The following is a 12,783-nucleotide window of genomic DNA, read 5'->3' as shown; positions in this document are numbered from 1 at the left end:
GGCATATTCTTCCTGTTATGAATAGCAAATATATGTGGTGCATCAGGGTGACTCTAATGGCCCAGTTATGCCATGAGAAAATACAGGAATGCTCAAAGAGGACAGGCACACTCTGAAAGCAGGCAATAGAAAAACACATTAAATCATTATAACAAAAAGTCATCAATTTATTTAATCATATACTTAAGGTATCTCTTTGTTTTTGCTGCTTTTAGTCTTCCTCTCTTCCTACTAAAAATGTATACCTGTGAACAACAACATCTGGTCTGAGCTCTGCATGGGAGCAGTTTTACTTACAGTAGCCATACTAGAAACTGTCAAGTGTGAAAAGGCTATTAAACCATTAAGCGTGAAAAGGTTATTAAAAATCATTGTTTGTGCTAAAGCTTTTTTCCCCATACAAAATTCACACCATTTAAAAAAAAAAAAAAAAAAAAGCTTTCACTTTAAATATCTGTATTACTTTTCTTTCTTGTGTTCGACTGTATTCACACAGTCTCCTTGTGTGAATACAGGCTGTATACAATCTATACTCTCCGCTGTGTTCAAGAAATTGCTGTTTAACAACTCAAAGCAATTGTGTGCTTTCAACTCAATGATTTGCACGATTAAAGTTACTGTGTTACACATTTATACAAACTTCCTTTATCAGTTTCAAAATACAAGGTGACAAGATGTTCTGATGCGTCTGAGGGAAAATATTCGGTGCGAACAACATGAACTGTGGCGTGGTGACACTTGGGTTCTCCGACATGACGACGTGCCCTCTCACAGCACACACCAAGTGAAAGTTTCACATCCGCTACAGCACAGTCGTTGCTGCCCAACACCCATACTCGCCAGACTGGGTTTCCCTGCTACTTCTTTGTGTTCCCCAAAAATTTGACACAAACTTTGATGTTCACTTTCTGGTCAAGTTTCAGGTGCATGGAGAAATTGCAAATGCACCAAAGAAAATGTTTAGATTTGTTTGATTGAGCTGTGGTCTTTTTGCACTGCACCTCCCACTGCTCACCCGTCACACGCTACGTGTAACCCAGAGAAAGATGCCGCCTTAATTGCAATTACAGTCAATTCTGTCACTTATTACAGCCATGTCCCTTTGTTACACTGTACATATAAAACGTTTGATATTGAGCCGAACCACTTCGACTCTGAGGGGAGACGGTTGCTGTTGAAACCGTTCTCTTTGCCGACAAGGGTACGATTAGGTGTCATCTGAAAGATAATTTCAGTCTGATTGATTTCTGATCCAAAGAGAGATTCATAGAAAGGACAACAAAGATGTCAGATGTCAGCTGCAGCTGTGAAAGAAGTAATCTTTTTTTTGCCCTGTGTCCTCTGTTCAAAGATCACTTAATCAAAAATATTTGTTTCTGAAAAACAGTCAAACAGCAAATATTGTGCAGAAAAGTAATAACCCTGATGAATTCCTCCACCACCATCAGTATTGCGGTTTGTTTACTGGCCCAGTTGCAGCAGAATCTGGCAATGGTCCAACCAATCTGACCCAAACAGCCCCAGGGCACAATCATTAGCCAATCACCAGTGACCGTGGCAGGATCGTTAATGACAAACCGTGTCGCCAGGGGCTGCGTTCGGGAGTCAGCGCCATCAGTGGTCCTGCTTTTGAAGCCATGGTTACACAACCTGCCAGCTCTGAGCCTTACAGTCTGTCCTGCTGTATGCATGTGTGTATGTGTGTGGACTAATTTGATTACTACGGCCAGTAAAAGCAGGGCCACGGTGTTCTCAGTCATGCAGGACAGCAGCCTGTTCCAGCTGATATGGAGTCTCGGGATATTTTTGGCCTTTATGCCTCTGTGTACATACAATTCACTTTGAACTGAAGCAAGTGTTACGTGTTGTTTCAATGCAGGCTGAGGATGCTTTCAAAAATGACACCAATTATTCCGGGTACACTTGGCAAATAGGCTGTTCTAAGCATCTGTGGAGGTCATACCATCTGTTTCTGGATTCTTTGTCCTTGTGGTTGAAGATGATTCTTTATGCACCCTCCATGGCTGCACGTTTGAGGTTGTTGTCATGATGCAGAATGAATTTGACCAAGGAGATGCTTCCCTGAAGGTGAAGCATTATGGATAAGAATCAAAACATCTAAAAGTCCCCTAAAAAAATTTCACAGAAATAAATAGCTCTTACAACCACATTGTATGCACACTGGACAAATATTGTCCCGAGCGTCATTAGCCCATGTTGCCTCATGTCCATGTAGTGAGATCAGAGCAGAAAACATCACAGGAGTTATCGGAATTGAAATACATGTTTGCTAATCCAAAACGCGGGCCTTTACACAATGGCAGGACTTGTGTACAGTGCATACCACAGATGCCTGCAGGAGAGGTACCCTATCAGTCACTCCAGCTGTTTTGATGTGTGGCACAGAGGCCTCCCTGTCCCTCTGCAGCGGCCTGGTATGTGCAGCCTTTGAGATAGCCGACTGTGGGAAAGACCAGCGCCTCCGACGCTGCCCTGCCCCCCCCCCCCTCCCTTCCCTCCACCGCTCCAGCCACCTAATGAGTATTGGCGTTTGTGATCTCTTCAGCGCAGCATGAAAGATATCTATTCAACAGCCCTGCTCACTGTCACCCAGGAAGCTTGTCACCACATAGCAACGTCTTCAAGGCCATTTAAGGTCAACAAAGAGAGTGGGATGCTGCGATTCAGCCCCAAAGATCAGATCTGTTTTCGTTTGTTCATGACTTTGTTTTTCAAAGAGATGCAGATGTAATCTTGAGCTGTGCCACATTCATTTCTCTTCAGCTATTATTTTCAGCACAGCAGCCCCCAGGGAAGCAATGAGAAATGTAGATGTTGCAAGATTTCCATTTTAATTTTACATGCAGAAATTGTAACAAATTGATTTTTAGCTTCTTTTATAACCGGTCAAAATGGAACAAAAACAGTAGGATCATCTTTCAAATTATTCAGCAGTCCATTATATAGTTTTAGCGTATAAAGTAGCATTAGCAAACCCTATCCTACTTCGTAGGTACCATTGTTAGGAAATGCAAAGGCCTGCAGTATTTAATCATTTTAGGTAATTCTAAGTAACAAGAGATGTGAAACGGTCATGTATTTTTATTTTTTGTTTCAGCAAATGCAGACCAGGGGTCTGAACCGTAGACTATATATAGAAGTGGATGTAGCTTCAGAATCAGAAAATGAGGCCGATGAGGAAAAGCCTTAAGCTGCAATACCACCGAGGGCCACTAGGGGTTGTATATATATTTATAAAATGTTTACTTTTAATTATAGGGAAAAATTGGGAAGCTTCTTGTCTGTTATGTTAGAAAAGTTGTTAAAGTCCATTTACCATTTGAAAAATGATTGTTACAATAAATCATGACATTGCTTTTAAATTATATCACCCAGCCCTATCTCAAAGCACTTCTGTTTCTAATTACACCCTCCCAGAGCTGCTAAAATGCATGTCGACTGTAAGTTAAATTTTATGGAGACAGTAAGCTAACTGTCCCACACTTGGCGTACTCATCTGCAAAAAAAAAAAAAAAAGAAGCTTTGTGTGCATGTGGTTGGTGGTGGTTACTGTGGAAAAAGTTCACTATGGGTTCAGAGGGTTGAAAGGAATATCTAACTGAAAATGAGTTGTCAGAGTTTCTCAAAACATCCATACAAACATGTCAAAGATCCTTTTTGCAGCATAATCACTTTCACTGTGGACCCAGATGGTTTGCATGTTCAAAACATTTCTCGCTTTAAATTTTGAAAGGCTGACTTCAGAGGGCAGGACTGCAAAGAGGCAGAATAGTAGGATTTAGAGTCATTGATCCAAAGAGGTAAATACTCTTTCTGGTTTGGAGTTGAAGTTAATTTTGTAGTCTTGTGAGAAACTTCTTTAGATACTTGTTTTGTTTTTTTGCCCGGTCAGCATTGAAATCCAAACTTCCATTCTGCTTTTAACATCTGTGAATCCCACTCGACTGCAGCTGGCATCCACTGTGACGGCGCAAACTGCCTCAGTGGATACACAAAGGATCGATTTTTTATTTTTTTTTATTTTATGGGGTGTCTCTTGAACAGTGTTGGAGGAAAATAAAGTCAACAGGATGTCAACACCCTCCGCTCTGGCTCCACAGAGATTGCATGGAGTTATTCTCCATCCCCATCATCATCTTTTGGGTCTGTTTAACACGATTTTTCACACCCCCTCTATTTAGACAGCCGGGCTTTGGAGAGGATGAGTCAGGTTACCCATAGCTTCTCCTGGGAGTCACACTCACACTGACTAATGGTTCCGCTGCACGAAGTCATTTGTTCCCACCTCAGGGCTTGAACAGCACCATCAAACACAAACATGGATGTACTGAAAGATACATGATTGCATGTATTTTTTTTTCATAAAATGCTGCATTAAGACAGGACAGTAGAAGCTGCATGATCATTTCTTCATCGTGAGACAACTTAGAAGACCGTGTAGAGGTTTTAAAGTTCGAGCTAGTGTCGACTGTACAAAGCAAAAGTTTAATGTTACATGATATCTATTGTAAGATTCGATTTTGCACGGTCAGCAAGTAGATAATCCAGACCACACTCTGCGGTGCCTGTGTTTATTTCTGCACAAAGCTGGCCAGCAAAGCTATAATCATTGTTAGTGAAAGGGATAGCTTGATACTAATATTCCTGTTCATTGTTCCAGTATGTCTTCCTCAGCCTTTAACCTGACAGCGCATTTTTAAAAAGTATTCTGAGCAGCATTTACAGGATTACCTCACAGCCTCAAGAATATAACCACAATCATATTTTTCGTTTTTGTAAAGTATGAAAGTGCAACGAATGAATCCCACAAGTGATGCCCTCATTCACCCCGGTCTTTATACATTTCTTCCTCTCCTAAGGCAGACGAGGAGGCTGCAAACTCTGGAGAGAGGAGAGAGGTTAACTTGGCAAAGTGTTTTAGGCCACGTTACCTCCACTGAGTCATTTCCTGAACATCTTACAGACCTGCACATTATATATCCTCAGCTTGGCATCGATACAGGACTCGGTTGAAGCACCAGCTAGAGATAACTCAAAAAGATTTCAGCCCATTTGTGGGGCACACAAGCATTCAAAGAGACTGTGATGTGAAAATCGATACATGGTTCAATAGAAATAAATGCATTTGAGAGACTCTTTCTCATGATTTGACTTCCATAGTTGATTATACTGTATACTCTTTAAAAAAAAAAAAAAAAAAAATATGTAGTGGTTCAATGTTGCAGTCCAGCACAGAGAATTGAAGCCTCTCATGCAGAGTAAACTGGACAAGCTGTGGCACTTCTAATTGGGTATTCAAAAGTTTTTGCTGGGAAGTTGGTGACAGCTCTTTTCTTTTTCTTTTTTTGTATTTGTTTGTATTGTTTGGCTTTATGGACAGATGTTTCTGGTTGTCCATGGTGTTTCCCATCAGTCCTATGGTGTTTGACAGCCAGAGCAGACCAAGAGTCAGCGTGACCTGCTGCTTAACACGAACACTGAACTCTCTTGAGGCAAATCTCTCCATCTTCCTCTCTGTCCTAATTCATTCAGTGGCGATTCAGAGACAGAAAAACAGAGGTACTTACATTGTTTCCATGGTGGTATTACAAGGCTGCTCCATTACTTTACCTTAGAGAGGTAGTTGGTACTTCAAGTTTACTAGCAATAATCAGGAATAATCAGTGGTAAACATTTTACTATGAAATCATTCAAATTTCCTTCAAATGGAATCTTTTTTTTTTTTTTTTTTTTTTTTTTCTAACGTAATGCTTTTATCCAAAATATTTCACAAAGGTGCTTTTGATTTACCAATTTATTCACACACTGGTGGCAGTGAGGCCAGTGGCTTTCTTGCTAACCATTTAGAGAAACAGGGGTTTAGTGTCAGGATACTTCAACATATGGACAGGAAGAGACGGGGATTGACCCACCGTCCCTGTGATTAATAGACAACCTCCTTTGTCTACTGAGCCACAGCTGCTCCTTAAATGGCTCATGAATGTTGTGTAGTAGGAGCAACATGCTGAGGCACATTCGTCATCAGGTTCAATCAGTGCAAATGGCAGCTCAGAAACCGTTCATATGAATGTCCTGGAGTGAGGATGATATCATTTTCACTGATTGTATAATAATCAGGAAGAAATTAAAAGTGAATCATTTCCACACCAGAAGACTCAACAGTTTCTGAGATTCTAGCCTGGTATTACCAGTACAACACTCACTGCGTGAATACATGGGTCTGACCCGAGCAGCGACCAACCATGACATCACCCACTGGTTTGTGAACGGCCGTTATGAAACCTTGAGTTCGGATTATGGCTGTTGCCATCTTGCTATTTTTGGAGACACACCCCAAATACAGCGCTTTTTGAGGCCTAATATCTAATTAATGATGGGGTTATTTTCAGGATGATCACCAGAAAACTAATAAGAAGGAGGGAGTCTATAAAAAGACACCATAATGATTTGTGGAAAAAATGTATTGACTTTGTATTATATGAGAGAAGTTTAATGGGAGTCTATGGAGCCAGAACTTTTTCGGAGCCAACCCCTAGTGGCCCTCGTTAGTATTGCAGTTTAACGTACTTTGCACTGACCCTTTTTTTCTGAACCGGAAGCTACGTTCACTTTTATAAACAGTCTGCGGTCTGACCGAACTCCACTGAGGATTGTTTTCAGTCATTGCATCTTAATGGGTGTAGACTATAGGTTAATTTTGAAACTTCAACTGGCAACTCTGCATTGACTACCATGTGATGTGGGTCGCGTCAATCAGTTGCCAAAACAAACGCTTGACCTGATGATGTAACTATGACATCATCAGTTATTTTTTCAGGCTTTTAAAAGCTCCCTCTAAGGCAAATAAGGACATTACAAACCAAAAGTACTGTGAACAGTTGACACAACTTTTTTTTCAGTGTTTGAATCATTTTTACTTCATGGTGTTGATATTTTTACTGAAGCGAAACCTCTGAATTCTAGTTCGACCACTTCCTGTTGTTTCCAAAACCGCAGTAGATGCCTATTGTTCCAATTTAACAGCTGCACATGTAGAAAACTGCCAGATAACATGCTTTCCCTCCAAAAAAAAAAAAAAAAAAAAAAGTGACAGTCGGTGTGTTTGTGTGGTCATGATGGACAAATAAAAAGAAATGCCTGGCTGGCTGTGTTGCCTGTTCATTAACATTTTGTGTGTTTCTGTGGTAGGTGGCTGCCCGAGCCGGAGTTTATGACATCCTCAACCAGCTGGGCTTCTCTGAGTTTGAAAACCCGAAGGACACGCCGCTGGCCAGGCTGCGCTGTCGCTGGCAACAGCAAAACATTCAGTCACTTCCTTTCCGAGGGGAGTTCATCTGAGAGAGGATCAGTGTGAGCGCACCAAAACAGTACTGTGCTTTTCAGAATGAAAGACATTTACAGTAACATTATTATGCCTTCTATATTTAACCCTGTATTATGTATATTTTCATGTCATCTGTTGTTTGTGTTACTGCTTCTTTCTTTTTCTTCATACTCACTGGCAATGTTAACATTTTGTAGCTGTTTTATTATTACGCTTTAGCAAAATGTTGCTTCTGTATTAGAAGTTGAGGTTTGTGCCTTTTCCTTGCCCTTTTTTTTTTTTTTTTTTTTTTTTTTAATCAACGGTAGATACAGAAGTACTAATAATAAGTTTTTTCAGTTGATGGTTTAAAAGAAAAATGTCCTCACTTGAGAGCCTTTTAAAACTTCTGTTGGAGCACAACAAGAGTTAAATGTTATGGAGGAAAGAAGCAAATTCCACTGTGTTGTCAGCCAACAATTTGCATGTCACAACTATTTGCTGTTGTGTGACCTGATATTTTTCTCGAGTCGTGACCTTTTCTTCTCAGCTTAGCGGCTGCCCATTTGTTAACTCAAGGTTTTTTTTGAGAAAAGTCCCCGTGTACATATGAAAGCTGTTGTTATTTAAATGTTAATGTGTCCTTGATTTTTTTTTTTTTCTTCAAAAATTCATCCGAGTGGATGATTTTGAGAGGAGTGTCGCGCGAGATGCTGTTGGTCAGAGTTTCTTTTGCTGCAGCGTAACGGCAGTAATGTGTCCCTCCGTTGTACCTGTTTATTTTTTACATTTAATTACATGATACAGGTACTAACATGTCAGGAATTGTTCTGTTACATTGTACTTTGAAGCTGTTTATGTGTCTTTGCATTTGCCATTTTTAAGCAGCATTGCACCAATGCTTAAAATTTTTTGTTTTTTACTGCAATTATTTTAAATTCCTCCTAAATCATCACATCACGTTAAGGAAGCAACGTCACCAACCCAGAGACATTTTATAATGTCTATTCTGCACGTACATTATTGAATTGGCGGTTATCATCACACTTGTGTCCCAAACGTATGGGCGAGTTGAGGCCCACTGAACCAACTAGTAGGCTCGGTTCAGTAGGCTGTTATTTATGACCGTTGGACAGTAGCAGCTGCAGGCGTACTGGACCTGTGTTGTCATGGTAACAATAATAAACGTTGCTAACCCTGCAACACAGTCACAGTTTTGCTGCATTTAGGCATCAAAACTAATTTGGTTACATTTACAATAAGATCATGGTTTTGGCGAAACAAAGTATGTCATTTGCGGAAGTTCTGTGATGTAAATTGCGCAAATTACGTACATTAATTAACTTAAATGATACATTTAAGTTCAAACTTTTGTTTTCCCACGGGACAGGAACAGCGGTCGCCTGAGTGAAAAACCTGTGTGGGAACCATCCAGCCACACCTGACCTCATCCCTACGTGGACTTTGTCACTCTTTATATTACATAACCTTATTTTCTCCTTAACTCCTGTAATAATTATTACGGCCACTAGAGGTTGCAATAAATGTAACTTGCAAAGCAACTTGTCTACTACAAGTTGCAGTTTGCCCAGTCTGAAGTTTGGAGCTGTGACATAAATGGGTGATGACAGCCTCCTGAACCTACCAGCAGGTTCAGCAGGTCCCTACTAGCCCATACATTTGTGACAGATGCGTGATTATAACCCCCTATTTAATAGTCAGAAACGTAGGTGCCAGGTTTCACCTGATCTGACTTTCAAACAATGCCACTCGCCTCGCTGAAAGTTCGTGCTACAATTTGAGTGTAGTAGCAGCTGATGTAGCTGTTAGCTTCAAGCAGACATGAGTAGGGAGCTGCAGAGTCATGCTCCCAAAGAGCTGTGCACAGATTTTGATTTAAAACAAGTGAAGTTTTTCCATTTTTTTATGAGTGGCTGGCACAGATTTCATGACCCCATGCCAGTAAACACTTTCTGTAACGTCACCAGTCTGTCAGCGGGAGTCAAATTATACCTTTGACTGTAAACATATATAGTTCAAATCAGCAATGCCTGCAAACACTTGTATGTAGAACTTGGAACAAAAACCAATTGGTATCAATTGATGAGGGTTAAATATACCCTTACATAACTGCACCTCATGTTGGTGACATCAGGGGAAGGAAACAAAAGCTGCATGATTCACACTTCGGAATAAGAAGATATAATTGCATTGTCATTCAAACAGGGCGATAATTACAGCAATGTTTTCCCTGAACACATAATCATTGTTAAGCGTGCCTACGTTTGTCAAATAACTTGACTGTACAGTATTTGTTTGAGGTCCTAACATTTCGAGTATATTGTTGCTCTTTAATTTGCTAACATATATTTAGTTGCAAAGTAAGTTTTAACTTAAAATGTGCTTTAACTATGAATCCTGCCTTAAAACCAGAAAGATAAGCCAGAAAAATAAGAAAAACCCTCCCTCCAGATGCCTCTCATTCCTGTTTGTTCCTTTCTGTCAGTCTGGATCAATTATACAGGGTCCAAATGTTTTGATGCTCTTAAGTGAGCAAAAGGATTACGATGATTGAAAATGGACTGAATATTGAAAAATATTTTTTATGTTTGACTGAATTTCATCCTCGTGAGATTGCATAATACAAGCACGCACATGTGCAGGTGGTAATAACACCCTAATGTCTTAGCGATGCTCTTAATATCTTTTTTTTTTTACATAGAAGCAATGTGTTAGCTTTTATTCACTTTATGTGCCGTCTATTTCTTTTTTGGAGGCTAAAATAAATAATTAAAATAGATTTAACTGCCTGTCTGTTTTTGGTATCATTTCACTGTTGCTTTTTACGAAGAGAAAAATAAAACCGAGCCATCTGTGTCAAGGATTTGGATTTGGTGTGTGGGAGGATTTTCTGACCCATACATATTTTGCGCACAACTCTCTTTGCTGTGCTGTTTTATTGAAGTTTCCGATTCTGCGATGGAGCCAAACGATTGTCTCTTCCCTCCTCGGCTTCCTTTCTATTCTCCTCCTTATCTCGGCATCATCTTTTGCTCCAGATATGCACCGCAAAGAGCCCTCTCGTATATCCGCGCGGCCTCTTTGTCTTGTGCCGGTGCCAACCTCGGAGAGCGGAGCAGGTTATGAGCATCGAGCAGCATACATTTACAGAAAACAGATGATTCATTGTTGGGATGAAATCTTAACATATTCCATACACAGTAATAAAGAGCTTAGGCAGATCAAAAGACTAATCTGAGTTGCCTTTTGATGTGGACAGGTAAAGTCTTAATTAAAAAAAAAAAAAAAAAATATGGTCACTCTCAAGAATGGAGGGTTGTGTGAGGATTAAAAGCCACCGGCCGGCACATCAGTGAAGCGCACTTGGCTTCGCTGGCCTGCTTTGAAAGGCTGATATCCCAGATCACTTCCCGTCTTGTAAGTGCATAGCAGGCTTATCTTTGGGAGCACGGAAGTTGTTAGGATTTTATCACACCACAGCCTATCCTGGATTATTGTAAATGGAAACCAAGTGGTCCAGATTGAAACACTTTCTTTATAGTTTGTTACACTTGCTTCTCTTTTACATCATCTTACTTTATGAGCTCATTTATCCCTCTTTCTTAGAGGCACTGCAATTTATTGGGTACATTTGCCATTACGCTTCCATCGGGCACTGTGTCTGTTTTCTGAATTTCTCTATACCAACAGAGACAAATTGGTTAAAACAACATGCGGATGTGGAGAAGGGCTATTCAGTTGCAGCATGTGGCCAACTTGACTCCAGGTCAAGATAAGCCCAGGACATGAGGACCATGCTTGGATGATATAGCGGCCCCTCGCCTTTGAAATCCTTTCCAAACTCATTGAGATACTCCCCAATGTGAAACTCAAGCTAGTGGTTCTGAAGGATCCAGAGATTACGGCGGACAAAGAGCAGCATTGAGAGGTGAGCAGCGAGAGGGGATGTAATGAACTTCATGTGAAAAGCTTCCCGCTGCAGATGAGAGAGCTGCTCAGGACAGGAGGCATGGTGCTGTTGTAAGGGGTGCATGGGTGCATCGCCATCCTCTTTGATTGTTCTTGTGTGAATAAAGGCAGAATTACAAACACCTCAGAAACTCAAGTGAGCTCCCTGCCCTGTCAGGGATTTGATACATGTTCACAAGACGTTAAAGATCTTTGAAAGGATGCTCTTAAATCTCCACTGGCAAACACACGTCTCGGCCCTCACTTGCCACAAGCAATAATATACAATCCCTGATAGACCAGGTATTACACATCCCACTGAGCAAGGTAATGAAAAGTCTCTGCTGGCAGAATAAAAAAAAATACAGGTTGAAAAGATAAAGTTCTTCTCAATGCTCATTTCTACCCCTGTGTGATCTGTTGGAATATATCCGATTGAACAAGAGCCACTGATTAAGTGGATAAAGGTTCATATTTAAATATATTAGAGATTGTTATCTTGTTATGCAGCTTAACAACAGTCCACAGTCCTTAAGTGGAGCCACAAAGTATGTTGAATTGAGGATTGGTGCGTCAGATTAGAAGATGCTTCACAGGTTTGACCAAAGTGCTATGTAAGAGTGTTAACTCCTATTCCTTTAACTTCTCACCACATTGAATTGAAAACTGTTTCTTCAAATCTCTCGGAGATGAGCTGAAAACTAATGGGACAGACAAACTTTGACGCAAATATAGGGACACATATAGGAGCACTGCTGGAGCTGCACGTGTAGAAAAGACTCCCAGACTAATCCAATTTTCTTAAGCAAGGTCAAGTGAAACTCATCTGTTTTATCGGCTCATTTTAAACCTTTTCTGTCCCAGTTTCCTCCGTCCACACGCTGCAGACGCTGCTCTTCCCCCAAGCTGCCGGGCAGACTAGCAGCTGCTTTGCATCTCCCTGCATCTCAGAGATGAAAAGTCACATATTTTCTCAGCACGCTGGCATGGCTAGACCACATTACAGCACACACTAAGGCATCCACAGTTCCACACTGTGTGCTGTAACTTCTTCCCACTGCTGGAAACACAGTGGAAGGAGCTTGATTCTTTGCAGCTCCACCCGCACAAACTGGACCAGCTTCTATTAAGCATGTCTGATTCAGATTTTAAGTACATTTTAGACTCTGTGGAGTGTTTATAGTTCGATAAATTGCATTTCTGAGAAGGGCAATCTTTCTCATGAATATCCGTGTACTATAATTAAAATACTCGAGAGTTGGATTTGGTTTGGGACAAAAGTGTGCTAAAGTTTTGCTCTTCCATTCCTGTTGTGAAGGACAGAGTGTTCTGTAGTAGAAAATTGTTCTGGTGTGTGGATTTAACCACAGACTGTGAGTGGAGCTATTCATTTCAGAGGGGAAAAAACAAGGCTTCTAATTGAATACTATGCTATATTGTGGAATGTCATCCTGGCTTTTGGACACACATGAAAAAAAAAACAAATGTCC

At 40.6% G+C, this 12,783-nt stretch overlaps 1 protein-coding gene across 10 annotated transcripts in view; it reads left to right on the top strand.

The window, feature by feature from the left end:
- The window catches only part of pald1a (phosphatase domain containing paladin 1a), a 48,130-nt gene extending 38,006 nt beyond the window's left edge, over positions 1-10,124 (top strand). For all 10 annotated transcript variants that reach the window (XM_069691881.1, XM_069691877.1, XM_069691879.1 and 7 more), the window contains exon 20: positions 7,210-10,124. In XM_069691881.1, coding sequence (XP_069547982.1) covers positions 7,210-7,359 — 150 coding nt within the window. In that variant the 3' untranslated portion in view covers positions 7,360-10,124. The remainder of the gene's footprint in view (positions 1-7,209) is intronic.
- Positions 10,125-12,783: the final 2,659 nt, after the last annotated feature.

Source organism: Brachyistius frenatus, unplaced genomic scaffold, assembly GCF_029030835.1.
Source record: "Brachyistius frenatus isolate BFR_SWC_R1_liver_20210118 unplaced genomic scaffold, ASM2903083v1 Contig_11, whole genome shotgun sequence".
NCBI classification, from domain to species: Eukaryota; Metazoa; Chordata; class Actinopteri; family Embiotocidae; genus Brachyistius; species Brachyistius frenatus.
Note: the sequence above shows the minus strand (reverse complement) of the source record. Positions and strands in the feature narration are given on the sequence as shown.